The sequence below is a fragment of the Mya arenaria genome, chromosome 3 (assembly GCF_026914265.1).
Source record: "Mya arenaria isolate MELC-2E11 chromosome 3, ASM2691426v1".
NCBI classification, from domain to species: Eukaryota; Metazoa; Mollusca; class Bivalvia; order Myida; family Myidae; genus Mya; species Mya arenaria.
Window position 1 is genome coordinate 5,865 of NC_069124.1, and position 20,659 is coordinate 26,523.

At 35.2% G+C, this 20,659-nt stretch overlaps 1 protein-coding gene and 1 pseudogene across 2 annotated transcripts; one reads left to right on the forward strand and one right to left on the reverse strand.

Moving 5' to 3' along the window:
* Positions 1-491: 491 nt before the first annotated feature.
* On the reverse strand, positions 492-9,261 carry LOC128229044 (uncharacterized). 2 transcript variants are annotated; one of them, XM_052940687.1, is made up of 6 exons: positions 9,091-9,261; positions 5,172-5,321; positions 4,193-4,373; positions 3,078-3,161; positions 2,660-2,769; positions 492-662 (listed from the first exon to the last, which is right to left on the reverse strand). In XM_052940687.1, exons 1-6 carry the CDS (start codon positions 9,118-9,120, stop codon positions 519-521), a joined length of 699 nt encoding a protein of 232 aa, XP_052796647.1. In that variant the 5' UTR covers positions 9,121-9,261; the 3' UTR covers positions 492-518. The 2 variants fall into 2 exon arrangements, with proteins under 2 accessions (XP_052796647.1, XP_052796645.1); XM_052940685.1 differs by having other exon boundaries at positions 4,193-4,376.
* A 2,835-nt stretch (positions 9,262-12,096) lies between these two features.
* LOC128226800 (uncharacterized) lies at positions 12,097-19,211 on the forward strand (annotated as a pseudogene).
* The last annotated feature ends 1,448 nt before the right edge of the window (positions 19,212-20,659 follow it).

A 20,659-nucleotide genomic window follows, 5' to 3' on the forward strand; every position in this document is an offset into this window, starting at 1 on the left:
CGGTCACAAACATGTGTTTAAAGTTTGGTGAGGATTGGACAAACGGTTTTCAAGAATTATATCGGAAACAATCTTCGGGACGTACGTACGTACAGACAGACAGACAGACGTACGTACGTACGGACAAGGGCAACCCTATATGCCGCCACTTTGTGGGGGCATAAAAATCCCAACTTGCCCTAAAACTTTAACCCGACGCCGACGCTGTGACGAGTAGTATAGCCCTCCTTTTTTCTGAATAGTTGAGCTAAAAACAGACATGCTAATACAAAGAAAAACCTTTGTGTAAATATGTCTTTAAAATTATAACTACTGAAAACAATATATAATTAAAATCTACATTATTGTTTTACCGTTCCATCAACTTGGGCTTTCAAAAATAAAATTGTGTAAATATCTACTGAAAACAATATACATTTAAAATCCACATACTTTGTTTTCCCATTCCATCAACTTGGGCTCTCAAAAATAGAAAAATCCCAGCACGACCAGTCCACCCAGGAGTATTCGGCCATATTTCATTTTCGTTTTGTCATCAGTTTGTGGCGACTTACGCCGCTCACGAAACCAAGTGTGTACGCCAGTTTTACTTTCTTCTGCACTGACCTGTCATCTTCTGTCAAAACCTTCGGCATTTTGAGGTGATCTATGTCATCTACGGGCTGAAAATAAATGCGAAGAAATTAACGGCAAGTGTACAAAGATTATTTTATTCAATTCAGTTTGTAAATACAATGGAACTTAACAGCTGTCCTTCTTTCAGTGAACCCTGAACATGCTATATATAAACAAGCAAATTCGTTGAATTGATATCCCCGCCTGATTAGGCAAGATTCATGATTTGGAAATGAAAAGAAGGTGGAATACTCCTATATTAACATGTAATATGGCTGCAGAGAAATGGACCAAGAAAACATTCTGATTAAGTTTTATAAATATTTGACCATGTATAATGCCTCTAGTATGTTCCAAAGATTTTTCTAAGATTTGACCTACTGACCTAGTTTTTGACCCATGTGATCCACTTTTTAAAGTGGTCCATATTTGATCAAGGTTTACATCATGACCAATTTTGAACATAACTTGACCAATCATTACCATGATATGGTTCCGGACAAGATTTTTCAAAGATTTGACCTAGGACCTAATTTTCGATCATATGTGACCCAGTTTTATTACGACCAAGAGTTCATCAAGGAAAACATTCTGATCAAGTTTCATGAATATTTGACCATGTATAATGCCTCTAGTATGTTCCAAAGATTTTTCTAAGATTTGACCTATTGACCTGGTTTTTGACCCCATGTGACCCACTTTTAAAATAGGTCGAGATATGATCAAGGGGAACATAATGACCAAGCTTGAACATTTTCTGATCAATGCCTACCAAGATATGGTACCAGACAGACGGACGGACGGAAGGACGGAATGATGGACGGACAACGCCAAAACAATATCCCCCTCCCGAAACCCAGTTTTAAATAAGTCCAAGATTTCATCAAGGAAAACATTCTGATTAAGTTTTATAAATATTTGACCATGTATAATGCCTCTGATGTTCCAAAGATTTTTCTAAGATTTGACCTACTGACCTAGTTTTGACCCCATGTGACCCACTTTTTAAAGTAGTCCATATTTGATCAAGGTTTAAATCATGACCAATTTTGAACATAACTTGACCAATCATTACCATGATATGGTTACGGACAAGATTTTCAAAGATTTGACCTAGTGACCTAATTTTCGATCATATGTGACCCAGTTTTATTTACGACCAAGAGTTCATCAAGGAAAACATACTGATAAAGTTTCATGAATATTGACCATGTATAATGCCTCTAGTATGTTCCAAAGAGTTGACCTATTGACCTAGTTTTTGACCCATGTGACCCACTTTTAAAATAGGTCGAGATATGATCAAGGGGAACATTATGACCAAGTTTGAACATTTTCTGATCAATGCCTACCAAGATATGGTACCGGACGGACGGACGAAATGACGGACGGACAACGCCAAAACAATTTCCCCCTCCCGAAATCTTCGATTCGGCGGGGGATAAATATCAAAATATTCATAAAAAACAATCAGAGCAACTCTTTGTGGGACACCTCAGACATTACTCTGTTTTGCTGGAACATTTATGCCAAGTAAATATTAAAACCAACAAATGCATGGTAAAGTAACATACTTGACAATTCAAATACAAAGAGTTTTCACTTATGAAACCTTGTGTGACCTTGACTTTGATTAACAGACCACAAATTATTGACGCTGCCCGATAACATACCCCAACCTTATTATCTGGGTTATTTATGACTCTTTTTTGGAATAAAACAGTTCCACTTTAAACTTATCTTTGTTTAAAGTCTTCATTTGAAGCAAAATATTGCCTTTCGTCGCAGCATTTATGACATAATTTATCACATGGTATACACACACTGTATAAGAAGTGTCAGTCCATCTAACTTCAGTAATTTATTGTTAAAAGAGACTCCAAATGCCAGCATCTGAGCAAAAAAAACTGCCAAATTTCAAAACGTCAGTGTACTAGGAACCCTGACGCTTATGAATTTGAAGGTATAGCCAATATTCAACAGGAGGTTACCTCAATTCCTTTTTATACCTGTAAATTTCTTCAGCAAACATTTTTTTCCATACCTTGCTTTTAAATCCAAATCCGAGTGGTCTCTTCTTGGTCCCCTTCACTGGGTTCCTTGATTCATTCATATACAAACCAATGAACCTTTTCTGTGTGAACAGCACTGCAGCTGTAACAAATTCATCTACGGTATAAACTAATTACACGTCACTGAAGACATAAAAGCAATTACAAGGAAAGAATGGGCAGGTTTATTTATTTTGTTGTAAAACTTACTTGATTTTGATCAGGGTCAAGTATTTCTATATTCTTTATTTAACCCCAAGTTCTAAACTAGAACAAAATTTCCATTTTTCATTAATTAATAAACAAAACTTTTTTTATTATAAAATTCAAAAAAATCAGTTTGAGTACTGGTTTAAAATTCCAAGCAACTTGAATATTACAAACTAGAGAAAATACAAACAAAGGTAATACCCTGATTCTGTGTTAGGGATGAAATACTTTTCAAAAGAGCAGGATTTAAATGACTAGTCTTGTAAAGAAGCTCTTCGGCAAAACCTGAAAATTAACAGTATAACAAGTGCTAATTTCATAACAAAACAAGAAAGAAATATAACATTTACAGTGCTGTATTAAAAATGTGAGGTGAAAAACCAACAACAATTGGTTAAGTTGAGTGATATTCATTGTCAGATAAAACAGGTGTATTTCAAAAACTGCTGTGTAGTAGTGATGTTCAGACGATCGATATTGTTAACGATCATAACAACTTAACACTTCCGAATTAATAAATGCAGAAGAGAATTGGCGGAAACGAATTGAAAATTGATTGGATGGGCCTGAAATCTGTGACAATGAATTGTATTTGGTCATAATCCATCATCAATTCAACAGGCGATTTTTGTGTCTTTTTCCAGTTCATTTGCTTTGGTGAGTTTCCGCCAATTTTCTTCTTTGTGTTCATTTATTTAATTCAGAAGTGTTCAGTTCTAATCATTAACAATATGACCAAAAGCAACAAAACATCAGTAAAAAACTTCTAACGTGCACATAACATAAGCATAGTTAAGGATAACGAGTTATTGAACAAGAATAAACAATTAAGGTATTCTCAAAAACCAATTGAATATGGTTTAATACTTAGAGTGAAACAGATTATCAATAGTCAACCCTAACCGATTTCCAACACTTCTGTAAAGGCTTCTATTTCTGATATTTTATCTCAGTTGTTTCATGTGACTGGCAAGCTTACTAACATTTTTAACAGTATCCTAGTTTTCTAATGATATCAAACTTGCCAAATTATATATGCTACAGTATCCGTGTTTTCTAATGATTTTAAATTTACTTAATGTATGCTACAGTATCCATGTTTTCTAATAATATCAAATTTGCAAATGGTATGCTACAGAATCTGTGTTTTCTAACGATATCAAATTTGCTAATTGTATGCTACAGTATTCGTGTTTTCTAATGATATAAAATTTGCAGAAGGTAAAAAACAACAAGTATATTTAAGGTTTATGAACTTGTAACTTCACATCACATTTCCACTTATTGTATCTAGTTCTCTAAATAATATTTCATACCTGATTTGTTTTCAAAGAATGTTGGCGAGGATATATAGGAGCTCCGCCAGTTTTGGTAGCTCCTGGCATCTGGTTGGGGGGTTAGGAACATTGGCCACACTTTTTGCAAATTTCTATTTTCTAACAATTGTTCTATACATCGCTGAAGGTCTGCACTGAGAGAGATATCTGCTTTTCTATTCTGCTGAAAGAAAATAGGCGCCTTTTTGTTATAAAAAGATAATAAGATGTTACAAGATGTCAACTATAAAAACTAGATATGAAATTGCAGTCAACTATTTGGAAAGTCAACCTATAAATGACAACTTTATTTTATGGACTATCGTCAGTTATTCATTTTTTGATTATGTTTTTAAAAGTTAGAAAAAATTGCGGTTCCTGTACACTTCACTTCCTCTCATTATGATCTATCACTGTATTCAAAATGGGCAAGGTGCTATTGAAGAGGGGCAGGGTGGTAAGATGGCACATTGTTTGGGCTGAATAGAATCTGAACATCAGATGTGACAGAAACAGTAGTCAAAATAAACACAAACCCCGAGCTTTGCACTGGTAAAATGTCATATGGGCTTGCTAAAATTCTGAATTTTATATAGCAGAGCTTGTTCAAAAACTTGATGCCAAGCAAAAGGATAAGAATTCGGACTTGTTCACCCAAAAGTCTATTTCAATGACTGTGTTTATTTGAAGTGATATTTAAATAGGTTTAAACTGCCCAATATGTAAAATGTGCATGCATGCGTAATCATATAATAAGTTTATTAAAAAAAGAAATGTTTGATTAAAAAAAATAAACATCTTTAACATTTAATTCTATGAAGGCAGAAGGGTGCCCATGCTGGTCTCCATGAGGGCAGAAGGTTGATACTTAAAATAGTGCAGCACTCTTCCATAATTCTTTAGCTAATACCCCATGTATGCATTGTAACTATAGATCTTTGTAATGCATTGAACCATTATCGCTTTTAGCAAACATTACCTCGCTCCTTTTTTCTTCTGTGTTCTTGCTGTGCCTTCCTGTATATGCTGCAGTGGTCTCAGACCTGTGAGCCTGTGGTCTGGCCAAATGGATGTTCTGTCTGGCAGCAGCAATCAATGTGGACATTTGTGACATCACACCAGCCAGGAGCTGTAACATACAATATAAAAAAGGTGTGAACTGAAGTTAACCTTTCAATATAAAAAATATGATTATGTGTCATTGTGATGTTGTAATTTCTACATCAAAACAAGAGCTGTCACAGTATGTGACGAATGCCCCCCGAATGTGAAATTGACCTATGAACAAGGTCAGTACATGAAAAGTTAAAGATCAAACAAATACATATGGCAAGTTATTTTAAATTGCCTCTGAACATAAATAAATACCACCCATACTTGACAACCTACATTCATATGTCCTTATATTCAGCATTCCATTGTGAATAAACACTAAGTGTATCTTTCACCTTAGAGGTAGGGACATGGGTCTTGCACGTGACACGTCGTCTTGGTATGTCGAACACATGTGGCAAGTTATTTTATTATCTGTCCATACACGGTAAAGTTGAAGCCCAGACACGACAACATATACTCTATGTCCTTATATGCAGCATTCCATTGTGAAAAAACACTAAGTTTGACCTTGACCTAAGAAATAGGGACACGGGTCTTGCACGCTACACGTCATCTTCGTATGCCGAACACATGTGGCAAGTTATTTTAAAATCTGTCCATACAAGGGAAAGTTACAGCCCCAACACGATAATCTATACTCTATGTCATTATATGCAGCATTCCATTGTGAATAAACACCTAAGTGTGACCTTGACCTAAGAGGTAGGGACACAGGTCTTGCACGCGACACATCGTCTTGGTATGTCTAACACATGTGGCAAGTTATTTTAAAATCTGTCCATACAAGGGAAAGTAACAGCCCAGACACGACAACCTATACTCTATGTCCTTATATGCAGCATTCCATTGTGAATAAACACTAAGTGTGACCTTGACCTAAGAGGTAGGGACACGGGTTTTGCACGTGACACGTCTTGGTATGCCGAACACATGTGGCAAGTTATTTTAAAATCTGTCCATAAAAGGGAAAGTTAGAGCGAGGACATGACAACCTATACTCTATGTCATTATATGCAGCATTCCATTGTGAATAAACACCTAAGTGTGACCTTGACCTTAGAGGTACGGACACAGGTCTTGCACGCGACACGCCGTTTTGGTATGTCAAACACATGTGGCAAGTTATTTTAATATCTGTCAATACAAGGGAAAGTAACAGCCCGGACACGACAACCTATACTCTATGTCCTTTTATGCAGCATTCCATTGTGAATAAACACTAAGTGTGACCTTGACCTAAGAGGTACGGACATGGGTCTTGCACGCGACTCGTCGTCTTGGTATGCCAAACACATGTGTCAAGTTATTTTAAAATCTGTCCATACAAGGGAAAGTTACAGTCCGGACACGACAACCTATACTCTATGTCCTTATATGCAGCATTCCATTGTGAATAAACACTAAGTGTGACCTTGACCTAAGAGGTAGGGACACGGTTCTTGCACGCGACACGTCATCTTGGTATGCCGAACACATGTGGCAAGTTATTTTAAAATCTGTCCATACAAGGGAAAGTTACAGCCCGGACACGAGTTATTGAGCCGGACACACGGACGGACGGACGGACAGACAGTGTGATTTTAATATGCCCACCTTCGGGGGCATAAAAACAATGTTATATTTCAAGTTAAAGGCACACAATATTTATAATTGATGCAAAAAAAAATATTTTAAATTTTACTGCATAATTAAGTTGAACTCACACATCAAAAACTATATCAGCCTTAATAATTGTTTTATTTTCAATAAACAGCTTCATGGATGTAGGCCAAATATTCCAAATTAAAATTAAATTAGGCCCTAATTCGTTCAGAAAACAACTTTAACAAAAGGTAATTATTGTATATATTATATATATATATATGTGAATATTTCGACATTCATTAAAAGTGTTGTCTGCTGCATTTCTCATATTTTATGTTGACTGCTTTTCTTGACTGCGTTTTGGCCCTTTTTAAGTTCTTGGAGTTTTGTAAGCAGTTCCATGTTGGGATATGTATTACGTCATAAGCCATCAAAAGCTTTTCAAATGATGTTAGGAAAGGTTTTGTAACGTGTGATACAAAACTATTGTTGGTTCAACTACTTGTGGTTTCTTCAGGATGTTTTACGGCAACACAAAGACAGCTAACTTAGATGAAAGATAGGCTTCACAGATTTGAACTGCCTAGAGATATTTAACCTTCCGAATAGAAGTGTTAATGATTAATGAGTGTTATGATTTTAGGAACATGCACTCTTAATATAAACCACTTTATTTCAGTGTGTTTATTCAACTGTACTGAATCTTATTGGAACCTTCCCTATATGTGGCTGAAATGAACAGTATTACTATGGAAAATCACTAGTCATTGTTGTTTAACTTCGCACACTCTTATGGACAGTTACTCTAAACCATCACCGGCTTGGTCTTGCCTCATTATAATAGGACTATACTAGAAAGTTGGTCTTGTCTCATTACAATAGGACTATTATAGACAGTCTCAAAGTTTGAACCATTAAATACATTGTATTTTCATGTCAGGAGTACAATATATTGGCACTGTCCTATAAACCATGGATTGGAAACTTCCTCTGTTGACTAAGCTTATCTTGAATGTTCCTGAGCAGTGAAAAATCATCTGAGACCACATCTGTGATAATATTTAATTTATTTACCCAAATAATTCATAACTAATTCATAATAAATTAATAAATATCAACTTAAATGGGTTTGCATCATTAAAAAATACAAAAAGATTGTTTTTCTTTTTAGTGGTTATATGATAATGTCCTTGCTAATTTGCATATCATATCGGAGCTGATGGAAATTTACGGAGCTCACCAATTATCTCTGACCGTAGACTTTCAGAATTACTAAAATAACTGCACGCTACATACTGGTTGACGGAACATATCCGAACAGGGCACAAAGCCCGAACACCAGCTTAAACACGCCTTTGTTTACCGTGTTCGATCATTCGATGATCTAGATCAATACAAAGGCTTGCCTTGATCACACTTGCGAAGTTTCATCTTGTTTTGTTGAGTATTTTTCTTAAAAAATGCCATTCAATGTTTATACGCAAAAGATCAAAATGTAGCACGCGAGGGAATGACGTCAGAGGGCGCACGCGCATCTTTAGGTTTTGCAGTTATGTTGACCTACATTCAAGATATTTATAAATAGAAATCACGCTGTACATTTGAATTGCATGTTTTGAAAAACATCGCATACAATAAATAACTTTGCAGCTAAGTGTTTATTTAATATAGCATACTTATTAATTATATTTGTGCCCTCCATAGCATAAATTTAAGGGTGATTTGCTGTCCATAAAATGATCGATTTTCGACATAAAATTGATGAGATCGTGAATCTGTACTTTGACAGATGTTGTCACATTAACCAAAGATGTTTCATATGCAATTTTAACTCACTACAACAAAAACTATCCAAGTTAAATGTGGAGAACCTCCAAAAGTGTTCGGAATTGTGATGTCAATCAGTACTGTGGGAAATTATATTTTTCATTTTGTTTGACCAATAGCTGGCAATTTCCAATCCATGTCTTAAAAGCAGAATGTGTCCGTGATATTGGTGATAACCAGACTCCTCTAATGAAGTTGGGCAGTCTATTTCCTTCGCTAGGATTTTGTCAGTAGATGGTGATTTCTACGACATTACATAATTAAATCTTTATTATGAAGCCAGGTTTATCAACAACGCATATGTCCATAACGTTCATCTTAAAAAATCGAATTACTTATCAAAATAGAATCTCACTATGACAAACACTTACCGGTGGTTGTAGTGTGGCCTGGGCAAACATTTCGGATTATGTTGTCTATCTAAAAATAGTAAAATCTTTCAATTACGTAAGAAATGTCTTCCTAATTTTCATCACATTTTCTTCGATGACATTCAGCTCACTTGGCCATTTGGTAGGAAGACTTTAATTGGACAATACATGACAATCAACCAATGAAAAATAGGTTTACTGGTCAAAGCGTTAAATAGATCAAGACTGCAAACGTTTGTGGATCCGGATTAGGCCATGCAGCACGCACTTATTGTTAGATTAAATCAAAGTACGGCTAGAGGGTGATTTGCCTCATTTAAATATTACATTTTCACTTCCGTTTTCGTCAGTATTTTATTCATACCATTCCAATATTGTCTTGTATTGTTTATTAAATCTTCTTAAATAATATGGGCGGAATTGGTCTATATGAATCATATTTATATAATGTATGTATATTATGCTACCGGACTGCTTACACACCTTTTAAACATTAATAGGTAACGATACCATGACGCGTACATATGTTTATAATTTGTAAGAATGATTGGAGAAATCAAGGTACTTGTATATCATTGGAATACGTACCGATTGCCTTCCTGCCAGTCGTCTCGCATATGGGATAGGAAAGGTTTTAGTCATTTTGTACCCTGGCTATTTCGTACCCTCCGATTTTTGGTTAGTTCGTACCTATAGCTATTGATAGTCATTTCGTACCCTATATTTTAAGTGTTTTTTTTTTCATATGAAAACAATAATGGGGTGAATAAAGATTCAAATAGTTAACATATATATGGAAAAAAAAATCTCATACGAGCCTTTAAAAGACGTCTGCCTTTCACTGGTAAATTTTTAACGCGGTGCTAATTGAGATGCGAAACAACTTTAATTTGATCAGTTGGGTTTAAAATAATTAAAACGTGTGAAATTTATTGTTTATTCCTGGTCATTGGTGTCACTTGTTTAATTTTCTTTGATACTTCTGACATGACACTTTTATTTATTTTTTATACGTCACATTAATCTATACAGCCTTGTGGTAGTTTTGTACATACGATTCACGGGCAAATCGTTATGAACGTCAAATTGCTTTGTAATAAGTGATGTGTCTCTTCTGCTCCTTTATTAATGCGATTACGTACATTGTTTTTTTTTAGTTTTTAAAGCCATACTTTAAAGGCACAGTTTAAAGAATCTTTGGCACGATGATTCCCTGCTGTGCATCTTTTGCTTATTGCACTGGTGTCACAGTAGGGGCCAATTTTCTGTGTATTCGTTTATTGGCTCAGGGCCATTTAGGGTCCATCCCTAAATGCACAGCGGGATACTCATATTGGAGATCTGATAAGACAATTAGGTAATAAGATTAAGATCAATTAAAAGAGTTTGTGTACAAATACACGTTTGTTGTTGTTGTTGTTGTTTTTTTTTTTTTTTTTTTTTTTATTTTTTTTTTTTGGGGGGGGGTCACTTAAAGAAAGCTTAAACCAGGCCTTTAAGTGCCGTTAATTCTTATTACTCAAGACTGTCCCATTGTCGACCTCAGGTACGTCTTTATACGACGTAGCGCCAAGAAAGACTGCTCGCCGCAATATATGTTGAAATTTAGACGATTAGGATCCAGGCGGTCCTGTACATGGTCGCTGAAAGGAGAAATCAACCCCTTACCAGGGTCATTCCAATGCAAGGTGTCTGAGATACCGACCTTTCAGTTTTATTATTTTCATAATTTCTGTAGGTCTTGACAAAAAGATAAGAGGCCCACTATACAGCTGCTGCTACAAACATAACATTTTAAATCTAGCTGTTGCTTCTAGGATTAGACAAGGAGAAGGATGTTAAGATGTCTGGCCGCGCTTATTTGCTGCTTTTTTTGGAATGACCCAACCGCACTCCCGTGCAGATATAGGAGAAATTCAGCCCCTTTTGAATAATGATCATTAGCGCTCAAAAAATCTGGTATAATAATAATTAGCGCTACGTGTTTCTCCAATTGATAGCAGTAGAATAATAAGAGCATATTGCTCTAGACCTCTTGTGGTAAAGATGTATCCGTGTAACCAGTAGTATACAGTTATAAAAGTATAAAACAACAAGTTTGCATTCAACAAATTAACTCAGAAGCAGTACTGCCTTCATGGTGTTCATTTTGCTGTAGATAGACTTGATTCCCATAGCACAATTCTTGCACCATCTTTTCTGCTAGCCAGTACAAATACTCAGAACAAATTGGCATGCAGTGTCAAAGGAAACCATAGGGCGCCATTCCTTTGAATAATTGAACAGGATCTCGGCGTAACGTACGCACGAGGTAAAGGAGCGGCAAACCAAATATATGCAGGCAGTCGGACCTATAGCAATTATTTTGTGCCGGTAAGCGTGATTTCAAAATTTTGAAATGTAGGAAGACACAGTCCGTTATTAATGACTCGTTTTGCAATGTATTGCTATTTGAATGTGCACGTTAATTGTTGCCAATAACGCTTGTTTTGACCGCAGACTAGTAGGTGTGCCCATTTTATTAGACGCGGCGCCCGCGTCTATATATGGATACGTGTGTACTATTTTCAATGGACAAGGGACTATGGATATTTTTTACATCGAATACTTATCAATTCACATTTATTTCAACTATTCAAAACTATGCATTTAAGGAACTGTTTTCATGTCCAGATCCCGTCTGACGCAGTCAGGTTACTATATATATACCATTTGTCAAGGGAAAGTACTACGCTTGAAAAATCGCTTTAGATTCACGCGAAACACCTGTCACCCTCCTTCGAATTCTGATTCATTTAGATTCACATTTAAACCTAGTCGGCCTCGTCTTTGATGTCAGACATCAAAATTTGTATTGTACATTTTATAAATGTCCTCTCAGATTTTTTTCTTTAGATTCACAATATTTTATATTTCTGCTGTTTGACCTAATATACGGAACAGCCCGAATCTGTTCGTTATTTTTTGTCGGCAATATCCGTACAGATAGCTGAGGCACAACGGAATTGCACGATCACGGCACGTTTCGCAATCTTATGTACATTGTTTACACAAAAAGTCAGTTGCGTAACAAGATTTAGTACAAGAGTACTGGTACAGTGTTGTCTGGACTACTCAAAACTAAAGGTAATAACTAGTAAAAGTTGTTGTTTACCATTATGTATTTGATGAGGAAATGGCTATGGAACTACACAGCCTCAGGGTTTGTAATTCTTAGTTGCAACTGCAAGACGAACAACACGATTAAAGGAGTGAGGTCGAGAGTGTGGCCTAGTCATTCTAATTAATATGCCGTCCATGCTTCTTTTTTTAATGATGTCTAGCCTGTTTAGGGTTCTTTTTTAATGATGTTTAGCCTGTCTAGGGTTTTTTTTAATGATGTTTAGCCTGTCCTAAACATCTTTAAAAAAAAGAAGAAGCCTGGACGGCATTTTAGAATGACTAGGGTGTGGCCATGAAAGTCCAAACTGAGTGGGAGTGGAGTATTGTATGTATTTCTTTAGACCTTGCGGTCAAGGATAACCCGTGAAAGTGCAAGCACTTATTTCCAACGGGGTCCTTTGTTTTTGCTGAAGGGACAGCACGCTGAAGAGACAGTGGTGGGATACAAGAAAGTCCGGGTGCGATACCCTAGCTCTTTTTCGAAGAGACCCCTTGGTTCTTTTACGTGCTCAGTGTAAAGCACCGATACACCGGGTACAACTTTCCTAGGTTAAACCAGAACTGAGTACACCACTTTTCCAAGCACTACCCTTTAAATGCCGAGCGCCAGGCAAGGGAGCTACTTGTACCAATTTTTAACGTCTTTTGGTATGACGCAGCCAGGGATCGAACCCACGACCTCCCGCTCCGTAGGCAGATGCTTAACCACTAGGCCACAGAGACGGTTGCATTGTATTGGATCCATACAGTATGGTTTACAGTCATTTCGTACTTTGTGATTTTATTATCTCCCGCAGCTGTCATCATAAACAACCAAAACACATTTTGTAACCCTTTTTTTATTTTAAATTTATTTTAAATTTATTTTTAATAATATAATATAAATATGTTAAATAATAATGTCCATGATGAAAGAAATGTGAAATATCATCAGTTAAAACAGATTAAAGAACACAAACAAATATTTACAGAAAAAGAAATCCAGCACATATAAGAATTTATATATATTTATAAACATGGCACACAAATGTACAAGAACAATATATATACATATATATAGCGCATCAAACAATGACAGCATTTTTATTCACACGGGCCATAAACAGTGTGTATACCACGTGGTAAATTAGGTCATAAATGCTACATCAGAAGGTAATATTAAATATTATTTTGCTTAAAATAAAGATAACTTTTCTTTTACTTCACCATTTTAAATAATACAAAAGGCAGTCTATGCAATGTTTGCCAAATAATGTTTTGACAGTGCTCCGTCAGTATTGTGAAAAGGTTTGTCGAAGTGTTTTAAGAAACTAAGCTCTCAATCAAACTCTGGTAAAAGACCGAAGGCGGGGCTCTGTAAGCGGCGTAGACTGCGCTATGTTTCATTTAAAATGGTAAAGAAATAGTAAAATTAGCTTTGTTTAAAGTCTTTATCCGAAGCAAAATATTGCCTACTGAATACTGACATAGCATTTATGACGCAATTTATCATGTGGTTTACACTATACACACACTGATAAAGTCCCGCACATGCCTTCAGGTGACTGCTAGTTGAAATTTGTTTGCTGAATATTCAAAATACGTTACATTCTAATGTGAAAACAAACCGTGAGTTCAATTATAACTAATTGTCCGTAAATATGGTACGTTGTAAAGTTAAAACAAGCTGTGTGTAAAATAATAAATCATGGTCTCTAATGTCCCGAAATGTGGTCCGTAATGCCCCCAAATATGGTCCATTATGTCTGGTCTGTAATGTCCGTGACCCGCATCATCACTCTAGAGAATGAGAATGAAGGGTACAAGATGACAGAAAATTAGAGGGTTCAAGATGACTAGAATATAATAGTCCAAGTTGACTGAAGTGTAAGTATGTAAGCCAAAACTGACTGAAGGTGCAGAGGACTGTGCACGATTGAGAAAATGAGAACCAAGATATTTAAATCTGCAATTAATTTTTTCTGGATAACCATACAGTTAGGGTCAACCTTTAAATTATGAGTGTAATTAAACCTAACAACCATTCTTAATCAATAGCTAGATACATATTATATTATTGAAACATATCCTATTATGTATCCATATCGGTGTATATTTTCAGATGCCGCATAGTGGTGGAAGAATTGCAGTCATATTGCTGGGTGCCCTGGTGTATGCCATAACACTAGCATTGTCCTACCTATCTTCAACTGATGTCATTCCAGGTAAGAGAGTTTTCATCAAAGAACTTTTCTATTAACACGGGCCGGACTGTCGGCAATGCAGGGTCTTTCCTAGGAATTATCAGTTAGGGTTCCAGTGCCACTGATGCTTGACAAATTGCAGTCTCTGGTAATAATATGGGGTCCCAGAATGTGGTTTGCACTCAATTGATGTTTATTTTGGGGTCCTATAGATGCACTTTTTAAATGAATGTTTGGCATGACAATCCCCTGCTGTGCATCTCCTGCAAATTGCACTGATGTCATAGTAGGGGCCAATTTCCGGTTTTAATATTTGTTTTTTTGGCTCAGGGTCAATTAGGTTCCATTTCTATAATAAAACTGCACAGCAAGAAATTCAGATCAGAGATCTGATAAGACAATGAGGCAATTAGATTATGATCAATACACAGACGATGTGTACAAATACACGTTGTTGTTTTTTTTTGTGGGGGGGGGGGTCACTTAAAAAAGGATTAAACTAGGCCTTTAAGTTCAAAAACACTTAATTGGGAGTTTGTGGTTAGAAAATATAGTCAGGGTCTTTGACTCTCTTAGTTCAGGAAAAGCCTGCAATGTTTTATCAGTAAAAGGAAGGAAATATAAATGACAGTACGTTTTAATGTTCAAGGTAAAAGTAAATGAAAAGTTATGACAGTATTTGCTTATTTTCATTAATTCTTTGTACATACCACCTTTGTGAACATGTACCTTGATTCCTAAGACTATTTTCATGACTATCAAATTGTTATGCAGGTCTTCCGTTGAAGGAAGTTTGGAAGTATATTACTCCCTAGAAATAGGTTTAAACTTAACAAACTTAATTCCTTGGAAGTACAAAAACTTCCATAATTTTGAAAAAAAACTTCCAAAGTCAAAAGCTTGGAAGTTCAAAATATCAAAACCTGGTGTCAATATTACTTCTATGCTCACAATTTCAATCAGTCTTAAAGTGAAATGAATTATTATAATATAAATCTGTGAATTCGGCAAGATAATTTTTTATATATAGTTTCAAATTATTTGATTTTTAACATCTGTCATCCTCTTTTAAAAATACTGGGAAAAGTGTATTGGGGAGACTTAAACTTCCATATTTCATTGAAAAACTTCCAATATTGATGGACAGGAAGTTCATACTTCCAGTTTCAAATTCTTAATGGAAGCCCAGGTTATGATACAACTTTTATTTCATTATTCTTAATTGCTCTCAATTGATGAAGATTTCTAAAGTTGAAACATGTTGTTGAAGTGGGAGTTGGTCCTCTTTCATCATATTATCATGTTAATAATCTTACATAATTTTGAATATTTGATAGTTTATAAAAAGACAAGTGATCTCTACCTTTCAGTATGCAGATTTAGTAAGGCATAGCAATTGTGTCCAGTTTCCTAACATAATCTTTTTTTAAGCACCAAGCGGTTATTCTGATACTGCCAGCTCTTGATTTTCTCCTTTTGGAATTAATATTGGTCGTTTCTTCCTGCAAGAAAGATATGTCAATGTACCAAGACAAAAATGTTCGAAGACAGAATGGCAATGATTTTCAGTGTTGAAATGAGAATAAGATAAAAACAAAAATCCTGCCCTATATTTGGGCTATTTTTTTAAATCAGTGAAAAATATTTTCTGAGACTTAATTGTGTTCATACACGTAGATTACATCATTCCTACAATTTCTTGTCATTCTTTTATTTCAGGCCTTTACAAAAATAAGACTGGTGATATATCAGATGCGTACTACCTCAGTGTTGTACCAGCCGGATGGGCGTTTGGATTGATATGGGGCATCATCTATGTATGGAATGCCATATGGTTCATCTACGCCTTCACCACCATCTGCCGACGAGTCGGGAGCAAATACATCTACCAGCTTAACATCCTACCTCCAGCGTTTTATGTTGTGTTCATGTTGAATAATGTCATTGTAACTGCCTGGTTGTTCCTTTGGGATAGACTGTATCTAAACTGGGCCTTACTGGACATAGCTTTCACGCCCTTTACCCTCTATATTTGCTTGATCATTAGCTTCAGGGGGCTGTACAATAATATCCAGAGACTTGAAGAAAATGGAGCTTCAAAGGAGATCTGGTTCGTAAGACTGTTCCTCCAGAATGGAATGGCCTTCTTTGCCACATGGGTTTCCATTGCAACTCTTCTGAACTTCGCAGTTGTCTTGACCTACTACTGGGGCGTGGCTATGCAAGCTTCATCAAGCATTGTACTTGGAATCCTCTGCTTCGAAGTCATTGTATGGTTCATCTTGGATCATTTGTTTTCGACAAGTATGTTCGCTACACCTTAACCCCGTATATCGTGGTTGTGGTAGCCTTGGTTGGATCATATTTGAAAAACTATGATTTGGATGACAACTACCGCAACTCCATTTTCATTGTTGCTCTGCTTGCGTTCAGCAGTCTTGTTCTGTTGCTGAAGTTTGTCATTATGTTCGTCAGAGCTAGAACACGCCCCATTGCCGGCACTGTTTCAGATGAAGTTAAAGGAGGAACTCTTGCTTAGAATCTAAAATTGTGGACCTGGGAGGTTACTGTATACTGATTAGTGGGCATTATTATGAATACTTACGCTATATGTTAAATTTTGGTGCCTGGGGACCCCATATTATTCTGGTATCTTTTGAAAAATGTGTTGATTGCTGATTATTAAGATGAGATCATGTAAAATAAATGACTGATACAACAGTTTTGATGAAGTTATCACAGTTCAAATTTTTGTTCTTTTTTTCCATTGAAATTGGACATAAAACGGCTTATTCTTCAATGGCTTAATCTTCAATCTTTCATGGCCCAAAGGGCTAGTTTTCAATATTGTTATCGGTATTTGTTTCACGTATACTTGTTCTACTCATAAACCCTTTCGGCGATACCCAAATTCTATAGGGTCACCAGGCACCCAAAATTCACACTACCCCACAGGATACCTTAAATCAATCTGCTTTGACAGACACAGATATGAATTGTATGGTTACGTGGTTGTTAATTCTTTGGGTAAATATCTTAACGAGCATGTGGCCTGTTTTAAAGCATTATGGACCATGTTGTGATATTTCTTTGACAATAACTTGGCATAAAAAATAAATATGCTTTTCTGAAAATAATCATGGCTTGTGTATAATGAATTATGTGACCATGTCTTATACTGTGAATACCTCTCTAGGGTTTTAGCTTTGTTTTTATAAAGGACCGGGTGCTGCAGAAGAGGGACAGGGTGCTAACGAAGAAAAGGGCACACTGTATAGAGCTGTGTATAATTTAATTAATCATTATGAAAAAGTTAGGAATTGTGTTAAATTCAAGTAATAATAGGTTTCAACTGCCAACATGTTAAGTGTGTATGTAATTTAATCATAAAAAGCTTTGATCAAAACAAAAGAAATATTTGACTGTCTTAATTGGCATTTAGTTGTATGAAGGGTGCCCATGGGAACATGGTGGTGCCAAAAAAATACAAGGTGCAGCACCTTTCTTTTTCTCTTGAGCTAAAACCCTAACCTTAGTAATTTTGATACCTCAATTAGAATTTGTTTTCAAATATGGCATTTTATAGTGGATCTGTATTATTATATTTTGTATTTTTTAAGTTGTACTCAAGAGATCTTTTGGTTTTTCCTTCACATTTTATTATTATTGCTTAATGTCTTGCAAAAGGGTATGATTTGTATTCATGACTTGTTTATTTTACATACATTTTATTTTATTAATTTGAGTTGTGAAATACCAATATAGTTGTGTTCCTCAAGACATGGATATACCTCACTATAATCATAATGCAATTCAAATGGGTCTAAAGAGTTCACAGGCCTATTCATTCTCTTAATACTCGATACTCAAAAAGATAAAAATCTCAAAGATTTCATTCACCTTTTTTGGCGAATTACTCATCGCTTGTTCAATTACTCGGCATTACAAGTTTGTGATATATGGTAGTATGTGTACTTTGTTGTTTTATTTTTATAATATACATGTACATCTATATATTTTTATTTACTTCCCTAGAGCGTCTATTCAATTATGTAGTACTCCCTAGAAATGGGATATAACCTCCAAAATTGAGACCTTCGAAGAACAAAAACTTCCAACATTTTGGATAAACTTCCAAAGGTGAAAAGGTTTTATCAGATTTTGTTAGTATGAGATAGAAAACTTATTATTCAATTGAAGTCATAGTTAACAAGTTAATAATAATCAGAGCTGAGCTTTATAGATTTTGTTAGCAATTTTATATATATTTGTATGTTACACAGTTTGTAATTGTTTCTATCTGTCTCTTTATCTGCATAATTACTTAAGTGATGATATTTTAAATATTCATTAGTTGTGATTATAAAGGGATATTATACAATCTTTTGAGAGTATTTATTTCGTGTTTTAGCTCGTATGTTTTTGGAAAAAAGCTGTGTGTGGTAATACACCTGGTGTCCTTGCTGTCATTGGGGAAAAACTTTAAAGACACATACATACTCTATTTTGATCTGTTAATTTGTTTATGTTTATGAATAAAGATCATTTTTATTTGAATGTTAACAACTTTTTTGCAAATTCTTTCAATATATTTATTTTTGTACATGTTTATGTGTATCATAAAATGTTTTTGTCTCTTAAGACTATTTTTCAGGTTAAATTTGTGTAATTACCAGTGCCAGTGTTTTGATGTTACAAACATTTAACTTACAAATGTTGTATTTCTGTTCTTTGACATATTTTTTTGTATATAAGTTTTGTACGTAGTTAAATAAAATTATCTCTTAAATTGACTGTCTTTTTATGGTTATCATATTAGTTTAACTTTTCACATGCCTATTTTAAACAAACATGCACAAAACGCATATTGGTTGTACTTGCAGCGTACGAATGGGCAGGTGGCATGCAGTTTGTTTTTTTCTGCTTAATAATGTTATAAGCCTTTGTCTTGTCATCACCAAATGATTGGTCAGATGTGTATTGGCATATTATCTTTAAAAAAGATGATGACCAGCCATATTGCTTTAGTCTCTCTGGAGTTATTGCCCTTTAATTTCAGAAATTACCTAAACATGGTTTTGTCCGCTTAAAAACTTTAAAAGCCTTTTTCAAGTCACCATCGAATTGTGTCTGGATGTGTGTTGGCATACTATCTTGGACAAGATTGATAACCTGCTATATCGCTATATCACCAAATTTAATCAGAATGTGTTTGGGCATAATATCTGGAACAAGTAGTCACTCTTGGACTTATTGCCCTTTAATTATTTTTTTTAAACTGCCCTTGTCCGCTTAATAACTTCACGAGCCTTTGCCCAATCATCACCAAATTTGGTCGGAATGTGTATGGTAATAATAAAATAATAATTTTGTTATAAAATGTCAGACAAGTTCAATAACCAGCCATATCGCCCTATTCTTCATTGAGTTTATTCTTTAATAAAGGAAATTATCTCAAATCTGTCTTGTTAATTAATAACTCTAAAAACCAATCAACAAATTTTGTCATAAAGTGTATGGGAATATTATCTTGGACAAGTATGATAACAAGTCATAACACTTGAGTCTCTTAAGAGAGATAGCCCTTTAATTATATAAATTATCTAAAATCGGGCTTGTGCATTAAGTACCTCAGAAGCCTTTTCCAATCATCAGAATGTGTATGGGCAGAATATCTTGTTCATGTTCGAGCTAATCAGTCTTGTTGCCTTAGTCACTCCAGAGTTATGACCCATGGATTGGTTAAAACTGTGTCCGCTCTCTAAATTTGGATTAACGTGCAACCACTTATCACCAAACTCAGTGTCCTAAAATTAAGACGGGCGTATTTTGCCACAGTTGGTACTCGTGTTAGTTTTCTTGTAGTTCATAGTGTGTGTATACCACGCGATAAATTACGTCTTACGTGGATACTAAAAATATGTTCATAAGATCGCAACGTAAATTTGAAAGCAAGCCGAATGATTTTGAATAAATATTGATGAGAAACCGACGGAAATAGAGTGTTAAAAATAACTACGCAGGAAATGGAAATGTGTTGACTTAAAGACCCTGCCTTCATTACGTACTACAAATTAAAGCCCACCCACATCCAATATTGGGTTTCATTTCATTGACTTCACACTTACAATTACATTGCGAGATGAAAGCTATGTTTATATATCTTAGTACAAAGGTTTATCACTTAGCTAATTGTGTTAAAAATAATTAATTTACATCTTTTT

What these genes read in the sequence shown, in the direction of transcription:
- LOC128229044 (XM_052940685.1), bottom strand. Translation starts at nt 9,120, where the DNA reads ATGTTTGCCCAGGCCACACTACAACCACCG. An exon ending in AGGCCACACTACAACCACCG is followed by an intron (nt 5,322 to 9,090) that starts GTAAGTGTTTGT and finishes TGTATGTTACAG; the next exon opens with CTCCTGGCTGGTGTGATGTC. An exon ending in CAGAAGAAAAAAGGAGCGAG is followed by an intron (nt 4,377 to 5,171) that starts GTAATGTTTGCT and finishes ATTTTCTTTCAG; the next exon opens with CAGAATAGAAAAGCAGATAT.